The sequence below is a fragment of the Calonectris borealis genome, chromosome 29 (genome assembly GCF_964195595.1).
Source record: "Calonectris borealis chromosome 29, bCalBor7.hap1.2, whole genome shotgun sequence".
In the NCBI taxonomy this organism is placed as follows: domain Eukaryota; kingdom Metazoa; phylum Chordata; class Aves; order Procellariiformes; family Procellariidae; genus Calonectris; species Calonectris borealis.
In genome coordinates this window covers 1,439,401-1,463,237 of record NC_134340.1, presented here as the reverse complement: position 1 = coordinate 1,463,237, position 23,837 = coordinate 1,439,401, and the positions used below count along the sequence as shown (strand labels likewise).

The 23,837-nt window shown below is 68.0% G+C and overlaps 1 protein-coding gene across 1 annotated transcript; it reads left to right on the top strand.

Annotated features, from left to right (window-relative positions):
- Positions 1–2,831: 2,831 nt before the first annotated feature.
- PEAR1 (platelet endothelial aggregation receptor 1) lies at positions 2,832–18,426 on the top strand. Its single transcript, XM_075176290.1, has 23 exons — positions 2,832–2,937; positions 4,667–4,759; positions 4,839–4,943; positions 5,168–5,268; positions 5,352–5,444; positions 6,049–6,295; positions 6,381–6,495; positions 6,584–6,720; positions 7,386–7,598; positions 9,037–9,211; positions 11,748–11,868; positions 11,944–12,107; positions 12,201–12,303; positions 12,387–12,533; positions 12,636–12,764; positions 12,849–12,977; positions 13,992–14,120; positions 14,199–14,414; positions 14,480–14,586; positions 15,922–16,033; positions 16,214–16,273; positions 16,714–16,902; positions 18,160–18,426. Exons 2-23 carry the CDS (start codon positions 4,668–4,670, stop codon positions 18,309–18,311), a joined length of 3,036 nt encoding a protein of 1,011 aa, XP_075032391.1. The 5' UTR covers positions 2,832–2,937; position 4,667; the 3' UTR covers positions 18,312–18,426.
- The last annotated feature ends 5,411 nt before the right edge of the window (positions 18,427–23,837 follow it).

Genomic DNA, 23,837 nt, shown 5'->3' with positions numbered 1-23,837 from the left:
GCCGGCGTGGCTGTGCCGGGTGGCCGGGGCTGGATGCGGCACAACGAGAGCTGGAAGAAACCGGAGCCATCCCAGCTCCCCGCGGCTCCCAGCCTTAATCCATCCCCAAATCCCGCAGCGGGGCTGGATCCAGCCCCCAGCCCGGGGCTCCGGTCCCTCCGTCTGACCCTAAATCGTTGCCGAGGGTCCAGCCCTGGGATGTGGGGAGCTGGCGTGGGCAGGATGCGGCCCCGCTCGAGCGCAGCCCGGCTGGCAGAGCCCCCCAACCTGCTTCCTTGGGGTCTCTCCAATCGCTGCCCGCGCTGATTTATGGCCTTTTTTCCTCTTATCTAATTTGAGGAAGGAACAAGATTACAACCTTGAGCTTTTCCAGCCCCGCGCCGCAGATTGCCGCAGACCAACGCCCCAAAAGGGACCGGGCGCGGTGGTCACCCCCCCCCCCCCGAGCAAGGTGGGCTTCCCCGCAGCCGTGCCTCAGTTTCCCCTACGGGGCAGCCGTGCCTCAGTTTCCCCCTTGGGGTGGTCAGGGAAGGGTTAAGCCCCCCCCAGCCCCTCTCCCTGAAGGGTTCAGCCCTGATTGATTTTATTCCCCCCCCCCCCCCCCCCTCTCTCCTGCCGCAGTTTCTCCATTTCACCCGCTCCGGGGGGAGCGGTAATGGACTCTGGCAATGAGGTAATTAACGGCTCCGCTCCCTGGCAAAGCTGCCCGCCCCAGCGGCACCGCGGCCTGGCCCCGCTAACGAGGGTTAATGAGGGTTGGGGGGTCCCGGGCCCAATCCTGCCTTTTGCAGCCAATGCAGCTGCAAAGAGCCGCTGGTGGTCCACGGCCGCATCCTGCACAAGGGGGTCCCACCCCGGCCGAGCCGCCCTCCTGCTCCCCAATGATGCTGGCTCGGACCCCACCAGGGCTGGGTTTGCTCCCTGGGGGGTCCCACCCCACCCAGAAGCCCCTAAGGGGACCCCAGGTCCCCCCTAAGGGGATAGGCCATGTGTTTTGGGGTTCCCCCCAAGGATGGGGTGGATGGTTTTGGGGGACATCAGGGCTGGGGATGCAGCTGCATCCCGGCACTGCGGGTCTTGGGGGGGCTGAGCGCTGGCTGGACCCCGGGCAGCCCCCGGCTGCCCCTAAGTGCACTTGGGGGTCCCGGTCCCCTCCGGCACCGGGGGTCTCGGGGGGCCTGCGAAGGCACCTCGGCGCTGAGGCGCAGCTGAAGTGCCGCTGAAGTGTCCCCGAGCAACATTTCCCTGCCGCCCTTGGGGACACCTTATTTCAGAGCATCGGGGACGGGGGGGTCACTTCCACACCAGGTCCCCGGCCCCGACGGCCCCAGCCTGGACCCCTCCGCACCCGTAGACCCCACGGCCTCGGTGCCCAGCCCTGCTCCGGGAAGCACCATTTTGAGGTGGCCACAGCGGACCCCCAGCTGCGGGTGGGCTTGACCTTAATGGAGCCCCGGGATGGGGGAGTGGGGGGGGGCAGCTGAGCCACCCTGGGATGTGAAAATCGTTATGAGTGATTAGAGCTATTACTGTAACGAGGAGAGGCAATTAACGGCGCCTTGACATCAGTTGAGGCCGGCTAATGTACGTGTGCTCGCTGGGAGCGGGGGGCGGCGGGGCATGGGGGGGGCACACGTGGTGCTGAGCTGCCTGGCTGGGAGTCCCGGGGTGGGGGTGACACGAGGCTGGGGATCCCGGGATATAGGTGGGATATATGGTCAGGAGCCCGGGATGTAGGGTAGTAGGGGTGATATATGGCCAGGATCCCAGGATATAGGGATGATGCAAGGCCAGGAATCCCGGGATATGGGGATGATGTACAGCCGGGGATCCCGGGATGCTGGAATGCAGGGGAAACGCATGGTCAGGGATCCTGCAATGTAGGGATGGTGTGTGTCCGGGATGCCGAGAGGCAGGAACGTGTGCCCATGATGTCGGGATGCAGGGATAACGTGTGCCTGGGATGCAGGGACGATGTACGCCCGGGATGCTGGGATGCAGGGACGATGTGTGCCTGGGATGCGGAGGCGATGTGTGCCTGGGATGCTGGGACGAAGGGACGACGTGTGCCCAGGATGCGGGGACAATGTGTGCCAGGGATGCTGGGATATGGGGATGATGTGTGCCTGGGATGCAGGGATCCTGGGATGATGTGTGCCTGGGATGCAGGGACGATGTATGCCCGGGATCCTGGGATGCAGGGATCCTGGGGTGATGTGTGCCCGGGATGCCGGGCACCGAGCCCGGGCTCTGCTCCGCGCTGCCACCAGATGCTGCTGTTAAGCCGAAGGAAACCCCTGTCCCCGCTGCCCCTCACAGCACGAGAGCAGCAGCCCCTTGGCCGGGGGTCCCGTACGTTCACCCTGGCCCTGCGGGACACCCCGGCCCAAGACCTGCACCCATGGGTGCCAGCGCCGGGTGGGGACCTCCGGGGAGGAGAAGCCGGGGGTGGGCACAGAGCTCCCCGCCCTCGGCGGTGCCACGCTCTCCATCCGCTCCCGCGCAGAGTCACCGGCCATGGGGTGGGCATGGCTGGCCCTGCTGCCAAGGGGGTCGTGGGTCTCCGCAGACCCCCCAGGGGACGGGGACACCCTCCAGTGCCGAGACCCGGCCCAGGGACCGTGCCAGGACATCCCCATGGACCCCCTCCCCACCCAGCGCCGTGTGCGAGCGGCCCCGACGATGTTGTTGTTCCAAAACCCGCTGGTTTCTGGCCAGAAAAGAAAAAAAAAAAGAAAAAAAACTAAGGTTTTTTATTTTTTTCCCTTTTCCGTAGTCGTCTCCGCGTCCAAACTTCCTGAGCGCGGCTCTGGCCCTCCCTCTGCTTCCGACGGCCGCGCTGCTGCCGTCCCGGCCGGCCGAGCCCACCGGCCAGGCCAGCCCCGCGTGGGAGGCCGTCGCACCCCGACCCTGCCCACCGCCGCGGCCCCCGGCCAGGTGAGTGCCACCGTCCCCAACCCGGGGCGCCCCGAGCGCTGGGGGTGGGAATGGGGGGTTGCGCCGTGCCCTGCGGGGGTGATGCCGGAGGGGGATGTCCCCAGCGCCGTGGCGGGGGGCTTGGGGATGTCGCAGGTTGCCGAGGCGAAGGGACGGTGGTGGTGGTGGTGGGACGGTGGTGGCGGGGGGACAGCGGATGGGACGTGGGACGGTGCTGCGACACCCTGCGGCGACCCCATTGCTGACCCTGACCCTGACCTTCACCCTCACCTCCCTCATCCTCACCCAGCCCCATCCCTGCGGGTTCGCAGCCCCCGGAGGAAACGCGTCAGCCCTCGGGCTGCGGTGGAGGAAGCGCCGGGGCAGAGATAATGGCTCCGGGGGGGGCCCCAGCACCGCGTCCCCCATGGGGACGGGGCAGGGCTGGTCCCCCGGTCCCCTGCCCTCACCCCAGCCACACCCCCACCCCCATTCTGTGCCTTGTCACCGGCGGGCGATGCTCCCCATCCTGCTCAGGGAGTGCTCAGGGGCACCCATAGAGTGGGGACCCCTCTTGGGGGGGGGTCTCTTGCCACTACGGCAATCTTGGGGGGGCTCTTCCCCCCAATGAGGAGCAGATGGGGCCCGCCGGCGAGTTTTGATGACTCCTCGCTTTTCCTGCCAGCGTCTCCCAGCGGTTCCTGTTGTTCGGCAGCAGCGCTGGGACCCCCCTGACCCCCCCCAACATTGCTGGAGCAGGGGATGGGGCCGGCAGCGGGGCCATGGGGAGGGCTGGGGGGGTCCCCCTCAGCTCTGCCCCCCGGGAGAATCCAGGGGAGAGGAATTTCGCCTGCGGATGAGCAATTAATTCCTCACCGCCCAGAGCCGAAGGGAAACGGGGGGGGGGGAATCTTTCCCGCTAAACAGTATTTCCACCCAAAACTGGCCACTCCGGGACGAGGGGGGGGGTCGCTCCCTCCCTCCACCCCCTTATTTGGCCCCAAACCACAGCGCGGGCCCCGGCGAGGGGGAGGACGGTCTCGGGGTGGCACCTTTGGGGTGTCCCACGGCCGGAGCGGCACGGAAGCAGCCGTAAATCCAGCTGTGCTGACCAGGAAACCTCTGTTTCCTCCGCCGGCACGCGGGTGTTTAGCCGTAAAACACGCGTCCCGGTAAACACGGCACGGTGGGTTCGGGGGGGTTTGCTGTGTCCCCCCCTCCCCGGCCCCCAGGCTGGCGGTGATCCCGGAGCCGCGCCGGCAAAGCCGGACCCTCGCTGGGTTGAGCAAGAAGCCGACGGATCCAGGAAACACAACTGGGAATAAACACGAAACGGGTTGAAACGGGGCCACGCGGCGCTGGGCCAGGTCCGAGAGCCGCCGTGCCGAACTCCGCCCCGGCACCCCGGGTACCCCCCCCCCCCGCCGGCAGCACCCCGTATCGGGATGGGGTGCAGCGGGAGAGGTGGCGGTGATGCCAGGATGCGGCCCCGGGGTGTCTCGGGGTGCTGGGATGAGGTTGCGTGGGGCCACCCAGGCTGCCGAGCGGCCGTGCCTCAGTTTCCCCTTGGCACAGGCCGGCGCTGGGGGAGCAGCGGGGGCCGGGGTTGGGGCTGTTCCTCCGGACGGAGGAATGCGAAGCCAACCCCGCGGGAGAGGCTGGATCCTGCGCCGAAGCCGGGGCCGGGGGCGGTGGGTGGGGAGCGGGAATGCGGCGAGGCGGAGGGCGAAGCCGTCGTCTCCCCGTGCAGGATGGTGCTGCGGGCCGCGGCGCTGGCGATGCACGCCTGCCTCCTGGCCGCCCTCCGTCCCAGCGACCCCAACGTCTGCAGCTACTGGGAAAGGTAGGACTGGGGGGACTGGGGAGGCGGGGGGGTGATGGCGGTGGGACCTGCCGTCACCCCGTGTCCTCGCCTTCCACAGCTTCACGGCGGCGGTGAAGGAGTCCTACACCAAACCCCACGCCGCGGCCTCCGCCGAGCCCTGCCCCGGGGCGCTGGGGTCCCCCCTGCCCTGCCTGCAGCAGAGGTGGGAGCAGCCCCGGCCCCCCGTGGGGACAGCAGGGTGTCCCCAAGGCCGTGGGGGGGGGGCTGTGCCACTGCGGGGTGTCCCCAAGGCCATGGGGGGGCTGTCCCACTGCGGGGTGTCCCCAAGGCCATGGGGGGGCTGTCCCACTGCGGGGTGTCCCCAGGGCTATGGGGGGGGCTGGAGCAGGGCTGTCCCCGCCCTGACGCCGCTGGTGTGGGGCGCAGGATCGCGTACCGCACCGAGTATCGGCAGGCAATCCGGACCGACTACCGGAGGCGCTACCAGTGCTGCCTGGGCTACTACGAGAGCCGGGACGCCTGCGTCCGTGAGTGGGGCGAGGGGGGCGAGCGGGGCGGCCCCCGGGGGCCCTGTCCTGGCTCAGCCCCCCACCCGGCCGTGTTCCCGCAGCGCGTTGCACCCAGGAGTGCGTCCACGGCCGGTGCGTGGCTCCCGACCTCTGCCAGTGCGAGCCGGGCTGGCGGGGCACCGACTGCTCCAGCGGTGAGGGATGGGTGTCGGGGTGCTGGGGGGGCACGGAGCTGGGCACCCCCCAGCTGGGGGTGGCAGGGTGGGGCTGGGAGCCTGCGGTGGGACATGCCGGTGGTTAATTGGGATGGAGATTGGGATGGGACGGAGATGGGATTGGGATGGGGATGGGATATAAGTGAGATTGGGATGGGGATGGAGGGTGGGATGGGGATGGGAAGGGGATGGGGATGGGATGGGGATGGGGAACAGGATGGGATTGGGATGGGAGGATTGGGATGGGGAGATTTGGATGGGATACACGTGGGATGGGGATGGAGATCGGGATGGGTTGGGGATGGGAATGGGATTGGGAGAGATTGGGATGGGATACGCATGGGATGGGGATGGAGGTGGGATTGAGATGGGGATGGGATGGAGATGGAGAATGGGATGGGGATGGGTTGGAATGGGGATGGGGATTGGGATGGAGATAAGATGGTGATGAAGATAGGATGGGGATGGGATGGAGATGGATGGGGATGGGATTGGGATGGGGCTGGAGATGGATGGGGATGGGATTGGGATGGGGATGGAGATGGATGGGGACGGGGAGGTACCGGTGGTCTCCCCCGTGCAGAGTGTGACGAGCAGTCGTGGGGGCCGGGCTGCGAGCACCGCTGCGACTGCCACCACGGGGCCCCCTGCGACCCCCTGAGCGGGGCCTGCTCCTGCCCCCCCGGCTTCGCCGACCCGCTGTGCCGCCAGCCGTGCCCGCCCGGCACCTACGGCCAGGGCTGCCGCCTGCCCTGCCCCTGCCACCACCGGGCCCCCTGCAACGCCTCCACCGGAGCCTGCCTCTGCCCCCCGGGACTGGCCGGACCCCTGTGAGTAGGGCTTCTCGCTCTGCCCCCCCCAACCCCGGCACCCCCCGGGCGGGGGTCCTGCTCACCCCTCGCCCCCCCCCTGCAGCTGCGAGGTGCCCTGCCCCGAGGGGACACCCTGCGGCAGCCCCTGTCCCTGCCAGAACGGGGGCATCTGCCACCCCTCCAGCAATGGCACCTGCGTCTGCCCCCACGGATGGATGGTAGGTGGGCTGCGACCCCCCCCCTGCCCCCCGCCACAGCGCGGTGCCTGCCTCAGTTTCCCCTACCAACCCCAGCGCTCCTTCGCAGGGGGAGATCTGCTCCGTGCCGTGCCCCCCCGGGCGCTTCGGCCCCGGCTGCCAGGGCGAGTGTCGCTGCCACAATGGGGGACACTGCGACCCCCGGGGGGGGCAGTGCCAGTGTGCCCCCGGCTTCACCGGAGAGCAGTGAGGGGGGGTCCGGGCATGGGGGGGGACAGGGGGATGGGTGGTACAGGGGGATGGGGGTGCTGGGGGATGGGGGGTACAGGCGGGTGGGGGGTACAGGAGGATGGAGGGTACAGGGGGGTGGGGGTGCAGGGGGATGGGGGATACAGGGGAATGGGGGTGCAGGAGGATGGGGGGTACAGGAGGATGGGGGGCAGGGGGATGGGGGTGCAGGAGAATGGGGGGGCAGGGGGATGGGGTTGCAAGAGGATGGGGGGTACAGGGGGATGGGAGATAGCAGGGGGATGGAGGGTACAGGGGGATGGGGTTCAGGGGGATGGGGGGTGCAGGGCAGTGGGGGCAGGGGGATGGGGGGCAGGGGGCTGTGACACATGGGGACAGGGCAGGTTGGGCTGGGGGCAGGTGGAGATGGGGGTGCACAGGGAGGGGGCACACAGGGACAGGGCCCAGGGGTACAATGGGTGGCTGGGGGTACACGGGGATGGGGCACGTGGGGACGGGGCCACCGAGCCCCGCTGCTGCCGCCGGCGCCAGGTCTCCGTGCAGGCGGGGCCACCCCGGCTCCCCCAGCCTGGCGTGCAATGAGTTGGGCGGCCTCAGCTGGGGGTGGGAAGGGGACCAGGAGCCACTTGGGCCGTGTCACCCCCCTTTGCCCCCCCATGCAGGTGCCGGGAGAGGTGCCCGGTGGGGCGGTACGGGCAGGACTGCCAGGAGAGCTGCGACTGCGCCAACGGGGGCCAGTGCTTCCATGTGGACGGGGGCTGCCTGTGCCAGGCCGGCTTCCAGGGCAGCCGCTGCCAGGAGCGCCGGTGCCTGCCCGGCCTCTACGGCCTCCACTGCCAGAGCCGCTGCCTCTGCCACCCCCAGCACAGCCAGAGGTGGGACCCCCCGGCCCACCCTGGCTACCCCCAGCACCCTCGCCTCCCCCCAGCACCCTCGTCTCCCCCCAGCACCCTCGTCTCCCCCCAGCACCCTCGCCTCCCCCCCAGCACCCTCGTCTCCCCCCAGCACTCTCGTCTCCCCCCAGCACCTTCGTCTCCCCCCCAGCACCCTCGCCTCCCCCCAGCACCCTCGCCCCCCCCAGCACCCTCGCCCCACCCAGCACCCTCGCCTCCCCCCAGCACCCTCGTCTCCCCCCAGCACCCTCGCCTCCCCCCAGCACCCTCGCCTCCCCCCCAGCACCCTCGCCTCCCCCCAGCACCCTCGCCCCCCCCAGCACCCTCGCCCCCCCCAGCACCCTCGTCTCCCCCCAGCACCCTCATCTCCTCCCAGCACCTTTGTCTCCCCCCCAGCACCCTCGTCTCCCCCCCAGCACCCTCGCCCCCCCCAGCACCCTCGCCCCCCCCAGCACCCTCGCCCCCCCCAGCACCCTCGCCTCCCCCCCAGCACCCTCGCCTCCCCCCAGCACCCTCGCCCCCCCCAGCACCCTCGCCCCCCCCAGCACCCTCGTCTCCCCCCAGCACCTTTGTCTCCCCCCCAGCACCCTCGTCTCCCCCAGCACCCTCGTCTCCCCCAGCACCTTTGTCTCCCCCCCAGCACCCTCGTCTCCCCCCCAGCACCCTCGTCTCCCCCCAGCACCCTCGTCTCCCCCCAGCACCCTCGCCTCCCCCCCAGCACCCTCGCCTCCCCCCCAGCACCTTTGTCTCCCCCCCAGCACCCTCGTCTCCCCCCAGCACCTTTGTCTCCCCCCCAGCACCCTCGTCTGCCCCCAGCACTCTCATCTCCCCCCAGCACCTTCGTCTCCCCCCCAGCACCCTCGCCTCCCCCCAGCACCCTCGCCTCCCCCCAGCACCCTCGCCTCCCCCCCAGCACCCTCGCCCCACCCAGCACCCTCGCCTCCCCCCAGCACCCTCGTCTCCCCCCCAGCACCCTCATCTCCCCCCAGCACCCTCGCCTCCCCAGCACCCTCGCCTCCCCCCAGCACCCTCACCCCCCCCCAGCACCCTCGTTGCCCCCCCAGCACCCTCGTCTCCCCCCCCAGCACCCTCGCCCCCCCCAGCACCCTCGTCTCCCCCCAGCACTCTCATCTCCTCCCAGCACCTTTGTCTCCCCCCCAGCACCCTCGTCTCCCCCAGCACCCTCGTCTCCCCCAGCACCTTTGTCTCCCCCCAGCACCCTCGTCTCCCCTCCCAGCACCCTTGTCTCCCCCCCAGCACCCTCACCGAGCAAGCCAGGCTGGCTGGGCACCCAGGAAGGGGTTTATCCCCTCCCCGGGGCAGATGCTTTGTGCCTCCCCCTCCCCATTTGCAAAGCCCCTTCCCAGCACACCCAGTGCCCCATACTGGGAGCACTGGGGTGCTAAGCGGTTGCTCCCAGCTGCCACCCATTGCTGGGGGATTGCGTCTGTCACCCGGGCTGGGCTGGGCTCTTCTGCAATGAGAGTTGCCCCCCCGGCTCCTTCGGGGCCGGCTGCCTGCAGGCCTGCCTCTGCCTGCACGGGGGGGCCTGCGACGGGACCACCGGCCGCTGCCGCTGCCCCCCCGGCTACACGGTGCGGGGGCACGGGGGGCACGGGGGGCAGAGGGGGCTGGTGGTCCTGGGGCAGCATGTGGAGCATGGGAAGGGGTCTGGGCTTCCCTAGGGGGAGAATGGGGGTTCTGGGGGGTTCTGGGGGGGGAACTGGGGGTCTGGGCATCCCTAGGGGGGGTCTGGGGGTCATGGGGGCAGAATTGGGGGTCTGGGCATCCCTAGGGGGAGAATGGGGGTTCTGGGGGGTTCTGGGGGGGGAACTGGGGGTCTGGGCATCCCTAGGGGGGGAGTGGGGGTCTGGGGGGTTCTGGGGGGGAACTGGGGGTCTGGGCATCCCTAGAGGGGGTCTGGGGGGTCATGGGGGCAGAACTGGGGGTCTGGGCATCCCTAGGGGGAGAATGGGGGTTCTGGGGGGTTCTGGGGGGGAACTGGGGGTCTGGGCATCCCTAGGGGGGGTCTGGGGGGTCATGGGGGCAGAATTGGGGGTCTGGGCATCCCTAGGGGGGGAGTGGGGGGTCCTGGGGGGTCCTGGGGGGGGAACTGGGGGTCTGGGCATCCCTAGGGGGAGAATGGGGGTTCTGGGGGGTCATGGGGGGGGAAACTGGGGGTCTGGGCATCCCTAGGGGGAGAATGGGGGTTCTGGGGGGACCTGGGGGGGGAACTGGGGGTCTGAGCATCCCTAGGGGGGGTCTGGGGGGTCATGGGGGCAGAACTGGGGGTCTGGGCATCCCTAGGGGAAGAATGGGGGTTCTGGGGGGTCCTGGGGGGGAACTGGGGGTCTGGGCATCCCTAGGGGGGAGTGGGGGTTCTGGGGGGTCCTGGGGGGGGAACTGGGGGTCTGGGCATCCCTAGGGGGAGAATGGGGGTTCTGGGGGGTCCTGGGGGGGGAACTGGGGGTCTGGGCATCCCTAGGGCGGGAGTGGGGGTCTGGGGGGTCATGGGGGAAGAACTGGGGGTCTGGGCATCCCTAGGGGGGGGGTGGGGGTCTGGGTGGTGCTGGGGGGAGCGTGGGGGTCTGCGTGGTCCTGGAGAGGGGAGTGGGGGTCTGGGGGCAGCGTGGGGGGTCTGGAGGCATCCTTAGGGGGAGAGTGGGGGGTCTGGGTGGTCCTGGGAGGAGTGTGGGGGTCTGGGCATCCCTAGGGGAAGAATGGGGGTTCTGGGGGGTCCTGGGGGGGAACTGGGGGTCTGGGCATCCCTAGGGGGGAGTGGGGGTTCTGGGGGGTCCTGGGGGGGGAACTGGGGATCTGGGCATCCCTAGGGCGGGAGTGGGGGTCTGGGGGGTCATGGGGGCAGAACTGGGGGTCTGGGCATCCCTAGGGGGGGAGTGGGGGTCTGGGTGGTGCTGGGGGGAGCGTGGGGGTCTGGGTGGTCCTGGAGAGGGGAGTGGGGGTCTGGGGGGAGTGTGGGGGGTCTGGAGGCATCCTTAGGGGGAGAGTGGGGGGTCTGGGTGGTCCTGGGAGGAGTGTGGGGGTCTGGGCATCCCTAGGGGAAGAGTGGGGGTCTGGGGGGTTCTGGAGGGGGGGAACTGGTGGTCTAGGGACATCCTTAGGGGGACCATGGGTGTCTGGGTGGTCCTGGGGAGAGTGTGGGGGGTCTGGGGGCATCTTGGGGAGGGGAGTGGGGCTCTAGGGGGAGTGTGGGGGGTCTGGGGACATCCTTAGGGGGATCATGGGTGTCTGGGTGGTCCAGGGCAGAGTGTGGAGGTCTGGGGACATCCTTAGGGGGACCATGGGGGTCTGGGTAATCCTGGGGGAGAGTGTGGGTGTCTGAGGGGTTCTGGGGGGAAAGTGATGGTCTGGGTGGTCCTTGGAGGGGAACTGTGGGTCTGGGGGCATCCTTAGGGGGACCATGGATGTCTGGGTGGTCCTTGGGGGAGTGTGGGGGTCTGGGGGCATCCTTAGGGGGACCATGGGTGTCTGGGTGGTCCTGAGGGGAGTGTGGTGGTCTGGGGGCATCCTTAGGGGGGCCATGGGGGTCTGGGTGGTCCTGGGGGGAGTGTGGGGGTCTAGGTAGTCCTGGGGGGGAGTGTGGGGGTCTGAGGGGTTCTGGGGGGAGAGTGGGGGTCTGGGTGGTCCTGGAGGGGAGCATGGGGATCTGGGGGCATCCTGGGGAGGGCAGTGGGGGTCTAGGTGGTCCTGGGGGGAGTGTGGGGGTCTGGGTGGTCCTGGGGGGGGGGAGTGTGGGGGTCTCAGTGGTTCCTGGGGGGGGATTGGGTGTCTGGGTGGTCCTGGGTGGGGAGTGTGGGGGCTGGGCATCCTTGGGGATGGGTTGGGGCTCTTGTTATCTCTGGGGGCAGTTTTGGGGTCTGGGCATCCCTTGAGGGGGGGCCATGGGCATGTGGGCACCCCTGGGGGGGCAGCTTGGGGGTCCAGGCAACCTTGGGGACAGCTTGGGGTTCCCACAGGAGGATGGGGTTTTGGGGTCGCCCACTTTCCCTCCAGCATCAAGATGCCAAGAGGGGATTCGGGGGGCGGTTCCCCAGACTCCTGGGTCCTTTCCCCAGCCCTGGGTGGGGGTCCCGGCTATCCTGAAGTCTTCACCCCCCTCCCCCCCCCCAGGATGAGCACTGCTCCTCCCTGTGTCCCCCCGACACCTTTGGGACCAACTGCTCGGGGCGCTGCTCCTGCCAGCACGCCCTCGCCTGCTCCCCCCTCGACGGCTCCTGCCTCTGCAAGGAAGGTGGGTGAACACCAGGGTGGTGGTGGGGGGGTGTCCCCGTCCCCACACCCACCCCGCTGTCCCCTCGTCCCACAGGCTGGCACGGACCCGACTGCTCGACGCCGTGTCCCACCGGCACTTGGGGTCCCGGCTGCAACCGGAGCTGTGATTGCGCCCACGGGGCCACCTGCGACCCCCAGAGTGGGACCTGCAGCTGCCCGCCGGGCTGGCAGGGCCCCCGCTGCCTGCAGCCCTGCCCGGTGAGTCCCGCCGGCTGTGCCGGTGCCGCCTGCATCGGGGTTCGGTGCCACCGTCCCCGGCACTGACCCCCCCGACCTGTCCCCGTACCCCAGAACGGGACGTTCGGGGCGGGCTGCGGGCAGCGGTGCGACTGCGCCCACGCCGACGGCTGCGATCCGGTGACGGGAGAGTGCCGCTGCCTGCCCGGCTGGACAGGTACGGGGGGGACCAGGGAAAGGGAGGGGACCCCGCTGTGCTCTCAGCCCCTCGGCCTTCATCCCTCATCCTCCTCCTCGCAGGGCCGCAGTGCAAGCAGGGCTGCCCCCAAGGCTTCTGGGGCCGGGGTTGCCGCACGCCCTGCTCCTGCCGCAATGGAGCCGCCTGCTCGCCGCAGGACGGATCCTGCACCTGCGCCCCGGGGTACCGCGGCCCCACCTGCCAGCGCCGTGAGTGCCCCCCCCCCCGCCAAAAATTTGCGGGTTGCTCCCAACCCAACCATAGCCCCCCCCCCCCCGGGGCTGAGACCGGGCACACTCGTCTCACCCCAGCTTGCCCACCCGGCCGCTACGGCAAGCGCTGCTCCCTGAGCTGCTCCTGCGCCAGCGGCTCCTCCTGCCACCCCGCCAACGGCTCCTGCCTCTGCGCCCCGGGCTGGCGCGGCCCCCGCTGCTCCCAGCGTGAGTGGGGAGGGCTGGGGGGGGGGAACCGGGGGGGTGGGAGTGGGGAGTGGGGCTGACCCCATCCCTCACCCCCGTCCCCAGCCTGCGCCCCCGGCTCCTGGGGGGCCGCCTGCGCCCAGCCCTGCCTGTGCCACCACGGGGGGACGTGCCACCCCGCCGAGGGGACCTGCCGCTGCCCGGCCGGCTGGACGGGGACGCTCTGCGGAGAAGGTAGAGCCCGGCACGGACCCCCCCCACCCCGGGGGTCTGCACCCCCAGATCCAGCCTGGGGGTCCTGGGGGGACAACTGCCTGGGACCATAGGGATTAACCCTACCCAGCTCCATCCTGGGCAGTATGGAGCTATAGGGACCCAGTATGGAGCTATATGGGCCCAGTATGGAGCTATATGGGCCCAGTATGGATCTACATGGTCCCAGTATGGAGCTATATGGGCCCGGTATGGATCTGCGTGGTCCCGGTATGGAGCTATATGGGCGTAGTATGGAGCTATATTGGCCCAGTATGGAGCTATATTGTTGTGGGCAGTATGGGGCTATATGGATCCTAATATGGAGCTATGCAGTCCTGGGCACTATGGAGTGATACGGTGCCAGGCAGTATGGAACGATATGGTCCCACTATGGAACGATACGGTCCCACTGTGGAGCTATATGGTCCCACTATGGAGCTATGCAGTCCTGGGGGGAGTATGGAGCTATATGGTCCTAGTATGGAGCTATATGGTCCTAGTATGGAGCCATAAGGTCCTGGGCACTATGGGGCTATATGATCGCAGTATGGAGCTATATGGTCCCGGTATGCAGCCATATGGTCCCGGGCAGTATGGAACTATATGGTCCTTCTATGGAGCCATACAGTCCCAGGCAGTATGGAGCTATATTGTCCCAGCATGGAGATATATGGTCCCAGGTACTATGGAGCTCTGTGGTCCCTGTAGAAGCCATACAGTCCCAGGCAGTATGGAGCTATATGGTCCCAGGCAGTATGGAGCTATATGGTCCTGGTATGGAGCTATATGGTCCCAGGCAGTATGGAGCTATATGGTCCCAGTATGGAGACATATGGCCCCGGGCAGTATGGAGCTATATGGTCCCATTATGGAGCCATACAGTCCTGGGCAGTATGGAGCTATATGGTCCTGGTACGGAGCTATAAGGTCCCAGTATGGAGCCATACGGTCCCGGGCAGTATGGCTCTGGCTCCCCACGCCCTGTGCCCCCAGCCTGCCCCCCCGGCACCTTTGGGCTCCAGTGCGACCAGCTCTGCCGCTGCCCCCACAACGCCACCTGCCACCCCGCCAGCGGGACGTGCCCCTGCGCCCCGGGCAGGATCGGGCCCCTCTGCGAGGCCGGTGAGTGGGTGCAGAGCTGGGGGGGGCCCCGCTGGGGTCCCTGCCCCACCCTAAGGCCCCTGTCCCCCCCCCCCATAGGGACCCCCGAGCAGCCCTACACCATCGTTCCAGCCCCCCCGGCAGCCTACAGCTCCCTGGGGGTGGTGCTCAGCCTGGTGGCCCTGGTGGCATTGCTGGTGGCCGTGGTGGCCGCGGCCCTGTGTTACCGTCACCGGCGGAAGGGGAAGGAGAGCCGGCACCTGGCCGTGGCCTACACGGCGGGACAGCCCGACACCTCCGACTACGTGGTGCCAGGTGAGCCCGGCGGCGGGGACGCGGTCCCAGCCCCGGTGGCCCCGGGCTGACGCCTGTCCCCGCAGACGTGCCACCGAGCCACGCGCACTACTACTCCAACCCCAGCTACCACACGCTGTCCCAGTGCACGCTGCCAGCCCCCGGCGCCCCGGACAGAGCCAGCTCCCTGAAGGTACGGCGCGGCGCGGCGTGGCGTGGCATTGCATAATGCACCACGGTGCAGCACGCCGTTGCATGGTGCAGCACGGTGCGTCATGGTGTTGCACAGTGCGCTGTGGCATTGCATGGTGCAGCACGGCGTTGCATGGTGCAGCACGGCGTTGCATGGTGCAGCATGGCGTTGCATGGTGCACCATGGTGCAGCACAGTGCACTGTGGCATTGCATGGTGCAGCGCGGCATTGCATGGTGCAGCATGGGGTTGCACGGTGCACCATGGTGCAGCACAGTGCACTGTGGCATTGCATGGTGCAGCACGGCGTTGCATGGTGCAGCACGGCGTTGCATGGTGCAGCATGGCGTTGCATGGTGCACCATGGTGCAGCACAGTGCACTGTGGCATTGCGTGGTGCAGCGCGGCATTGCATGGTGCAGCATGGGGTTGCACGGTGCACCATGGTGCAGCACAGTGCACTGTGGCATTGCATGGTGCAGCACGGCATTGCATGGTGCAGCACGGCGTTGCATGGTGCAGCATGGCGTTGCATGGTGCACCATGGTGCAGCACAGTGCACTGTGGCATTGCGTGGTGCAGCGCGGCATTGCATGGTGCAGCATGGGGTTGCACGGTGCACCATGGTGCAGCACAGTGCACTGTGGCATTGCATGGTGCAGCATGGCATTGCATGGTGCAGCACGGGGTTGCATGGTGCACCATGGTCTTGCACAGTGCACTGTGGCATTGCATGGTGCAGCACGGCATTGCACGGTGCGCCATGGTGTTGTACGGTGCACCATGGTGTTGCATGATGCGGCACAGTGCTGCACAGTGCACTGTGGTGTTGCTCGGTGCACCATGGTGTTGCACGCTGCAACTTGGCATTGCATGGTGCACCATGGTGCTGCACAGTGCACCGTGGTGTTGCTCAGTGCACCGTGGTGTTCCACGGTGCATCATGGTGTTGCACGCTGCAACTTGGTTTTGCACGGTGCACCATGGTGTTGCACGGTGCACCGTGATATTGCTCGGTGCACTGCGGTGTTGCACGGTGCATCATGGTGTTGCACGGTGCACCATGGTGTTGCACCATATAGCACGGTGTTGCATGGTGCACTGTGGTGTTGCACCGCGCAGCACGGTGTTGCATGGTGCAGCGCAGTGCTGCACGGTGCACCGTGGTGTTGCTTGGTGCAACTCGGCATTGCATGGTGCCCCATGGTGCTGCACAGTGCACCGTGGGGTTGCACAGTGTACCACGGTGCAGCACGGTGTTGCACAGTGCAGCACGGCACAGCACGGCACTGCTGCCGGGAGCCTGGTGGCCAACCCATCCCTGTTTGGGCTCCAGGTGCCCGGCACCCAGCTTTTCCCCGGCGCGGAGAGACCCTCCGGCCCCGAAGGCAACGCCACGCTGCCGCCCGACTGGAAGCACCTCGGGGCACCGGCCCTGGGCCCCAGGGGTAAGGGGGGATGGGGGGGGGCAGCTCCCGGGGACCTTGGCTGGGAGGGGGTGGACACCTGGGTCCCCTCCTTGCTCGGGATCCACCGGGAAGGTGCTGGGGGGGTTTGGGTGGAGAACCTTCCTGCTGGAGGGGGGTGTGTGTGGAGCAGGGGGGGATCCCAAATCTGCCCCCTTACAGGGGGGCAGCTGGACCGGAGCTACAGCTACAGCTACGGCCTGGGGAAGTACTGCGGGAAAGGTATGGGGGGGGATGGGGAGGGGATGGGATGGGAGAGAGACAGGGATGGGGCGGGGAAGAAGGGATGGAGAGGGCATGGGGAAGGGACAGGGATGGGATGGGGATGGGGAAGACACAGGGATGGGGTGGGGAAGGGATGGAGATGGCGTGGGGAAGGGACAGGGACAGGGTGGGGAAGATACAGGGATGGGGTGGGGAAGGGATGGGAAAAGAATGGGGATGACATTGGGATGGGGTGGGGAAGGGACGGGGATGGGAAAAGAAAGGGGATGGGATGGAAGAGACAAGGATGTGATGGGGAAGGGATGGGGATGGGATGGGAAAGGGCTGGGGTGGGGAAGGGACAGGGCTGGGACTTGCCTGGGACATAGCCGGACACGGCTGCTCCCTCTCCCCTCCGCTCCCTTCCGTGGGGAGCCTCCCAACTCCTTGTCCCCCAGACCCCACCCCAGAGGGGCTGGGGGCCAGCGCCAGCTCCCTGGCCAGCGAGAACCCCTACGCCACCATCAAGGAGCTGCCCCCCCCCACCGCCAAGGCCCCCGAGGGCAGCTACATGGAGATGAAATCCCCCGTCCGGCGGGAGATGTCCTACGCCGAGATCGGGCTCCTTGAGGAGCCGCCCCAGGAGGGTACGGCTGGGGGGTCCCCTGCCCCCCTGGGGGGACATGGCCCCGGTGACAGGGGCTGCATGGCCCTGGGTGGGACACAGACCTGGTGATGGGGGCTGCATGGCCCTGGGGGGGACATGGACCCCAGTGACAGGGGCTGCATGGCCCCGGGGGGGACACAGCCCCGGTGACAGGGGCTGCATGGCCCTGGGGAGGACACAGACCTGGTGACGGGGGCTGCATGGCCCTGGGGGGGGGGACGCGGCCCTGGTGACGGGGGTGTATGGCCCTGGGGGGGACATGGACCCCAGTGACAGGGGCTGCATGGCCCCGGGGGGGACACAGCCCCGGTGACAGGGGTTGCATGGCCCTGGGGAGGACACAGACCTGGTGACGGGGGCTGCATGGCCCTGGGGGGGGGGACGCGGCCCTGGTGACGGGGGTGTATGGCCCTGGGGGGGACATGGACCCCAGTGACAGGGGCTGCATGGCCCCGGGGGGGACACAGTCCCGGTGACAGGGGCTGCATGGCCCTGGGGAGGACACAGACCTGGTGACGGGGGCTGCATGGCCCTGGGGGGGGGACGTGGCCCTGGTGACGGGGGTGTATGGCCCTGGGGGGGACATGGCCCCGGTGACAGGGGCTGCATGGCCCTGGGGGGGACATGGCCCCGGTGACGGGGGTGCATGGCCTCGGGGGGGGACATGGCCCTCGTGACAGGGACTGCATGGTCTTGGGGGGGGACACGGCCCCAGTGACGGGGGTGCATGGCCCCAGGGGGGGATGCAGCCCCGGGGGGGACACAGACCTGGTGACGGGGGCTGCATGGTCCTGGGGGGGGACACGGCCCCAGTGATGGGGGTGCATGGCCCCAGGGGGGGATGCGGCCCCGGGGGGGACATGGCCCTGGTGATGGGGGCTGCATGGTCCTGGGGGGGGACACGGACCCCAGTGGTGGGGGCTGCATGGCCCTGGGGGGGACATGGACCCCAGTGACAGGGGCTGCATGGCCCTGGGGGGGGGACACGGCCCTGGTGATGGGGGTGCATGGCCCTGGGGGGGGACATGGCCCCGGTGACAGGGGCTGCATGGCCCTGGGGGGGGACATGGCCCCGGTGACAGGGGCTGCATGGCCCTGGGGGGGACACGGCCCCGGTGATGGGGGTGCATGGCCCCAGGGGGGGATGCGGCCCCGGGGGGGACATGGCCCTGGTGACGGGGGCTGCATGGCGCCGGGGGGGACATGGCCCCTTGCAGCCTCCTCTTGTTCCCTGCAGAGAGTGGCCCCGGGGGGGCGGAAGGCGTCACCCCCGCAGTCCCCCCCAGCCATTACGACTCCCCCAAGAACAGCCACATCCCCAGCCACTACGACGTGCCGCCTGCCCGCCACTACCCGCCGTCCCCGCCACTGCGCAGGAAGGACCGCTGAGGGACCGCGGGGTCAGGGGACCCCCGGGAGGGGCCCTGCGGGGGCGGGGTGCCCTGGGATGTCCCCGTCCCTGAGCCCGGGGGCCGCAGGCGATGAATAAAGGGGTTGTCGGTGCGGCGTGAGCCAGGGCTGCTGGCGGGCGTGACCGGGGACGAGGGGCTGCGCCGGGGAGCGGGACGGGCCCGATGGTGGCGGGAGGAGGGGAAGGGCAGCGGGGGGGGCCGGGGTGGGACCAGAGATGGGCCCAGTAACGGTCCAGTGATGGCCCCAGCAAGGGCCCGGTGATGGGCCCAGTAAAGGTCCAGTAACAGTCCAGAGAAGGAAGGCCCGGCGCTGGTCCCAGTAAGGGCTCGGTTACGGCCCCGGCACCGGCAGGGGTCCCGGGTCCCTGGCAGCAACAGCCCCGGACCTGGCAGGGGTCCCAGGACTCCGGTAGCAACTGCATGGCCCTCGGCCCAGATCCCGGGGCCCCGGCAGCAACAGCCCCGGCTCCAGGTCGGGTCCCAGGGCCCCGGCACCAACAGTCCCAGCCCCGGCACCAACAGCTGCGGTCCCGGCAAGGGTCCCAGGGCCCTGGCAGCTACAGCCCCGGCCCTGTCCCGGGTCCCTGTGCCCCGATAGCAACAGCCCGGGCCGGGGCTGGGGTCCCGGGGCCCCGGCACCCACAGACCTGGCCCTGGCAGGGGTAGCAGGGCCCCGGAAGCAACAGCCTGGGCCCCGGCAGGGGTCCCGGAGTCCTGGCAGCAACAACCCCGGCCCCAACAGGGGTCCCGGGGCCCCGGCAGCTACAGCCCCGGCCCCGGCAGGGGTCCCTGTGCCCCGGTAGCAACAGGCCGGGCTGCGTCTGGGGTCCCAGGGGCCCGGCAGCAACAGCCCTGGCCCCGGCAGGGGTCCCAGGGCCCCCGCACCAACAGCCCCAGCCCCGGCTGGGGTCCTGGAGCCCCCGCAACAACAGTCCCAGCCCCGGCAGGGGTCCCGGGACCCCTGTACCAACAGCTCCGGCAGGGGTCCCAGGGCCCCGGCACCAACAGCCCTGGCCCCGGCCCGGATCCTGGGGATCTGGCAGCAACAACATGGGCCCTGGCAGGGGTCCCAGGACTCCGGCTGCAACTGCATGGCCCCCGGCCCAGATCCCGGGGCCCCGGCAGCAACAGCCCTGGCTCCAGGTCAGGTCCCGGGGTCCCGGCAGAAACAGCCCGGGCTCCGGCAGGGATCCTGGGGCCATGGCACCATCAGCCCGGGCCCCAGCAGCGGTCCGGGGGCCTGGCAGTAACAGTGCGGCCCCGGCAGTGGACCTGGGTCCCCGGCACCAACAACCCTGTCCCCGGCAGGGGTCACGGGGCCCCGGCACCAGCAGCCTGGGCCCCGGCAGGGGTCCCGGGGGACTGGTAGCAACACTGAGGCCCCAGCAGGGGTCCCGGGACCCCGGCACCAACAGCCCGGGCCCCGGCAGGGGTCCCTGCGTGCCTGCAACAACAGCCCCGGCCCCAGCATGGGTCCTGGGGCCCCAGCACTAACAGCCCCGCCCTCAACAGCCCCGGCCCCAGCAGGGGTCCCAGAGCCCCGGCACCAACAGCCCGGACCCTGGCCCAGGTTCTGGGGCCCCGGCAGCAACAGTGCCGACCCAGGCCCAGGTCCCGGGGCCCTGGCACAAACAGCCCCGGCCCCAGCAGGGGTCCTGGTGGCCTCGGCACCATCAGTGCTGGTCCCGGCAAGGGTCTCGGGAGCCAGGCAGCAACAGCCCCGACCGAGTCCCAGGTCCCGTGGCCCCGGCAGCAACAGCCCTGGCTGCCACGTCCCAGGTCCCGGCAGGGGTTTGTTTTGGTTTTGTTCCTTGGGTTCTGGGTTTGTTCCTGGGGTTCTGATTTTTTTTCCTCAGGCTCTGGTTTTTTTTTTTCTGGGGCACTGATTTTGCTCCTCAGGCTCTGGTTTTGTTTCCAGGGCTCAGGTGCATTGCATGTTGTAAACTGAAGGCAGGTGAGAAAACTCCTTGCTGCTCCTTTGGCTGCCTTTATTCCTTCTGGTGGTTCGCCCTGCCCCTTTGCCAGGGGATTGTGGGAAGGGCGGTGGACGGGGCCGTGGTATGTGAGCTACAGCCTCTCCCCTGGGAGCTGATTTTGCTGCCTGTCTTCTCTGGAGGTGGTTCTTTCAGTTGATTGCAGCTTTTGAGCTGTCTGAGCTACTTGGGTAGTCTTGTTTTGATATTTAGAGAAGCAGAGGTGTCTGTTTTAAGCTAAGGGCTTCAGGACCAGTCAAGGTTCAGCTGCATGTGTAGAAGAAAGTACACTTGTATGCAGCTTTTTTTTTTTTTCCCAGGTCAGTAAATTTGTATTGGGTGTCCAGAGGTGGCAAGATGTATGGTTTTGGTTAATAATAGGGTTTTGGTTTTTATTTTATTCCAGGTGCATTGTATTGTTCTGGAATTCCTGACTTTATTGAAGGCGGAACCTTGTTTTTTTTTTTTCCACCAGCTTTGCTGTATATTGCAGAAGCTGTTGACATCATCTCTTAATAGGAGCAATGGTGAGAGTATTTAGCGGGGGTTGAGGTGAGCGTTTGTATGCATCTGTGTATGGAGTTCTAGCATTGTTCAAGAAAGTAGCAGGGACTTAAGGCATGGTGCCTTTCAGTGTATGGAACGGCTCGTGGCCTTTCCTGATCGCCCACAGAGTATCATGTTGTCCCTAGAACCGATGCAGCTTGCGGCCAGCCCCTCGTAGATTATGTGTCAGGACCTGACTTATTTTGTGGCGCTGTAGCAGAGGTCAGAGTCTGTGGGAAGATGGAAGATAAAAGATAGGAGGTGCTTGCAGAAGACTGGGCATAGCTGGGAAGAGCAGCTCCCGAGGAGCGGCCGACACAGGGGGTTCAGGGGTGCAAATAGAGGACAGGAGCTGTCAGGAAGGAGCGGGGTTCCTTCCCTGACAGTTGAGGCGAAGAGAAGGGTTTTCTAAAATTTTGGGACCAGGGGATGGTTGGGAAAGGGAGGTGTGTTCACGAGCCTTACTGAGGTGGGTTTTGCAGTTGGATTTGGGTGTCGATGAGGCCTGTTCTGTTTTAGTCTGTCCGCAGTTGACGGGAGATGCACCAAAGTCACGGGAGACGCAGAGTAAACCGTCCGGGCCTCTGCATCACAACATAGAGGGCTGAACGTCAGACAAGTCTCATCTCGGAAAGCATTAGGTATGTTAAGGTACATCAAAATATATCCTCCAGAACTCTGAGGTCTCTACCGGCTGCCTTTGGGGTGCTCCCAGGGGTTCTTGGGGTGCTCCTGGGGGTCTGTGGGTGCCCAGAGGATGCTCCTGAGGGTCTTGAGGAGCTTCTGGGGGTTCTTGTTGTGCTCCTGGGAGTCTCTGGGTGCCCATGGGGTGTTCCTGGGGGTCTTGGGGTGCTTCTGGGGGTTCTTGATGCTCTGGGAGTTTCTGGGTGCCCACGGGGTGCTCCTGGGGTTCTCAGGGTGCTCAGAGGATGCTTCTTGGCGTCTTGGGGTGCTTCTGGGCCTTCTTGCAGTGCTCCTGGGGGTCCCTGTGTGCCCACAGTATGCCCTTAGGGGTCTCGGGGTGCCCACAGGATACTCTTGGGAGTTTTGGGTGGTCTTGGGGTTCTAGGTGCGGGTTCTAGGTGCCCCTGGGGCCCAGCTTCTGCCCCTGGGGCCCCGCTTGCACGCCTGGAGCTAGCGTTTTGTTGCGGGGGCCCCGGGCTCTCTTGCTGCGGGGGCCCCGGGCGTTGCTCCGCGGCCTCTGTTTTTGTTCCGGGGCCCCCGGCGTTTGTTCCGTCCGACCTGTTTTTGTCCCGCGGGCGCCGGGTTGTGTTCCCGCGGGGGCCCCAGTTTTTGTTGTGCAGGGGCCCTGGTTTTTGTTGCGCGGGGGCCCCGGTTTTCTTCCGCGGGGGCTGCTCTTTGCTCCTCGGGGGCTCATTTAGCTCGTCGAGGGCCGGTGTGGTTCCTCGAGGGCCGCTTCCGCTTGGCGGGGCCCCGCTTCTTGGTCCTCGGGCACCGCTTCTTGGTCCTCGGGGAGCCGCTTGTGCTCCTCGGGCCCGGGTATTTGTTCCTCGGGGCCCCAGGTTTAGTTCCGCGGGGCCCCGTCTTGTTCCACGGGCCCCGGTCTTGTACTTCTGGGCCCCGGTTTAGCTCCTCTGGGCCCCGGTTTAGCTCCTCTGCGCCCCGGTTTAGCTCCTCTAGGCCCCGGTTTTGGTCGTCGGGCCCCGGTTTTGGTCCTCGAGGCCCAGTTTAAGTCGTCGGGCCCCGGTTTGGCTCCTCTGGGCCCCGGTTTGGCTCCTCTGGGCCCCGGTTTTGGTCCTCGAGGCCCAGTTTAAGTCGTCGGGCCCCGGTTTGGCTCCTCTGGGCCCCGGTTTGGCTCCTCTGGGCCCCGGTTTTGGTCCTCGAGGCCCAGTTTAAGTCGTCGGGCCCCGGTTTGGCTCCTCTGGGCCCCGGTTTGGCTCCTCTGGGCCCCGGTTCTGCTCCCCTAGGCCTGGTTCTGCTCGTCGGGCCCCGGCTGGGTTCCTCGGCGCCCGGCTGGGTTCCTCGGCGCCCGGCTGGGTTCCTCGGCGCCCGGCTGGGTTCCTCGGCGCCCGGCTTGGTTCCTCGGCGCCCGGCTTGGTTCCTCGGCGCCCGGCTTGGTTCCCCGGCCTCTCGTTTCGTTCCCCGGCCTCTCGTTTCGTTCCCCGGCCTCTCGTTTCGTTCCCCGGCCTCTCGTTTCGTTCCCCGCGCCCCGGTTTCGTTCCCCGCGCCCCGGTTTCGTTCCCCGCGCCCCGGTTTCGTTCCTCGAGGCCTGTTTTTTTTCCGCGGGCCCCGGCGTAGTTCCTCGGGCCCCGGTGTAGTTCCTTGGGCCCCGGCTTATTTCCTCGAGGCCTGTTTTTTTTCCTCGGGGCGCCGGATTCGTCCCTTGGGGCGCCGGGTTCGTCCCTCGGCCTCTGGTTTTCTTCCTCGGCCTCTGGTTTTCTTCATCGAGGCCCTGGTCTTGTTCCTCGGGCCCTGCGTTACTTCCTCGGGCCCCGCGTTACTTCCTCGGGCCCCGCGTTACTTCCTCGGGCCCCGGTCTTGTTCCTCGGGCGCTCTGGCTTACTTCCTCGGGCGCTCTGGTTTACTTCCTCGGGCGCTCTGGTTTACTTCCTCGGGCGCTCTGGTCTAGTTCCCCGGGCCCTGCGTTTGTTCCCCGGGCCCGGGTCTAGTTCCCCGGGCTCGGGTTGACTTCCTCGGGCTCGGGTTGACTTCCTCGGGCCCGGGTTGACTTCCTCGGGCCCGGGTTGACTTCCTCGGGCCCGGGTTGACTTCCTCGGGCCCGGGTTGACTTCCACCGGCCCTGGGTCAGTCCCTCGGGCCCCGGTCTAGGTCCTCGGGCGCGCTGGTCTAGGTCCTCGGGCGCGCTGGTCTAGGTCCTCGGGCGCGCTGGTCTAGGTCCTCGGGCGCGCTGGTCTAGGTCCTCGGGCGCGCTGGTCTAGGTCCTCGGGCGCGCTGGTCTGGTTCCTCGGGCGCGCTGGTCTGGTTCCTCGGGCGCGCTGGTCTGGTTCCTCGGGCGCGCTGGT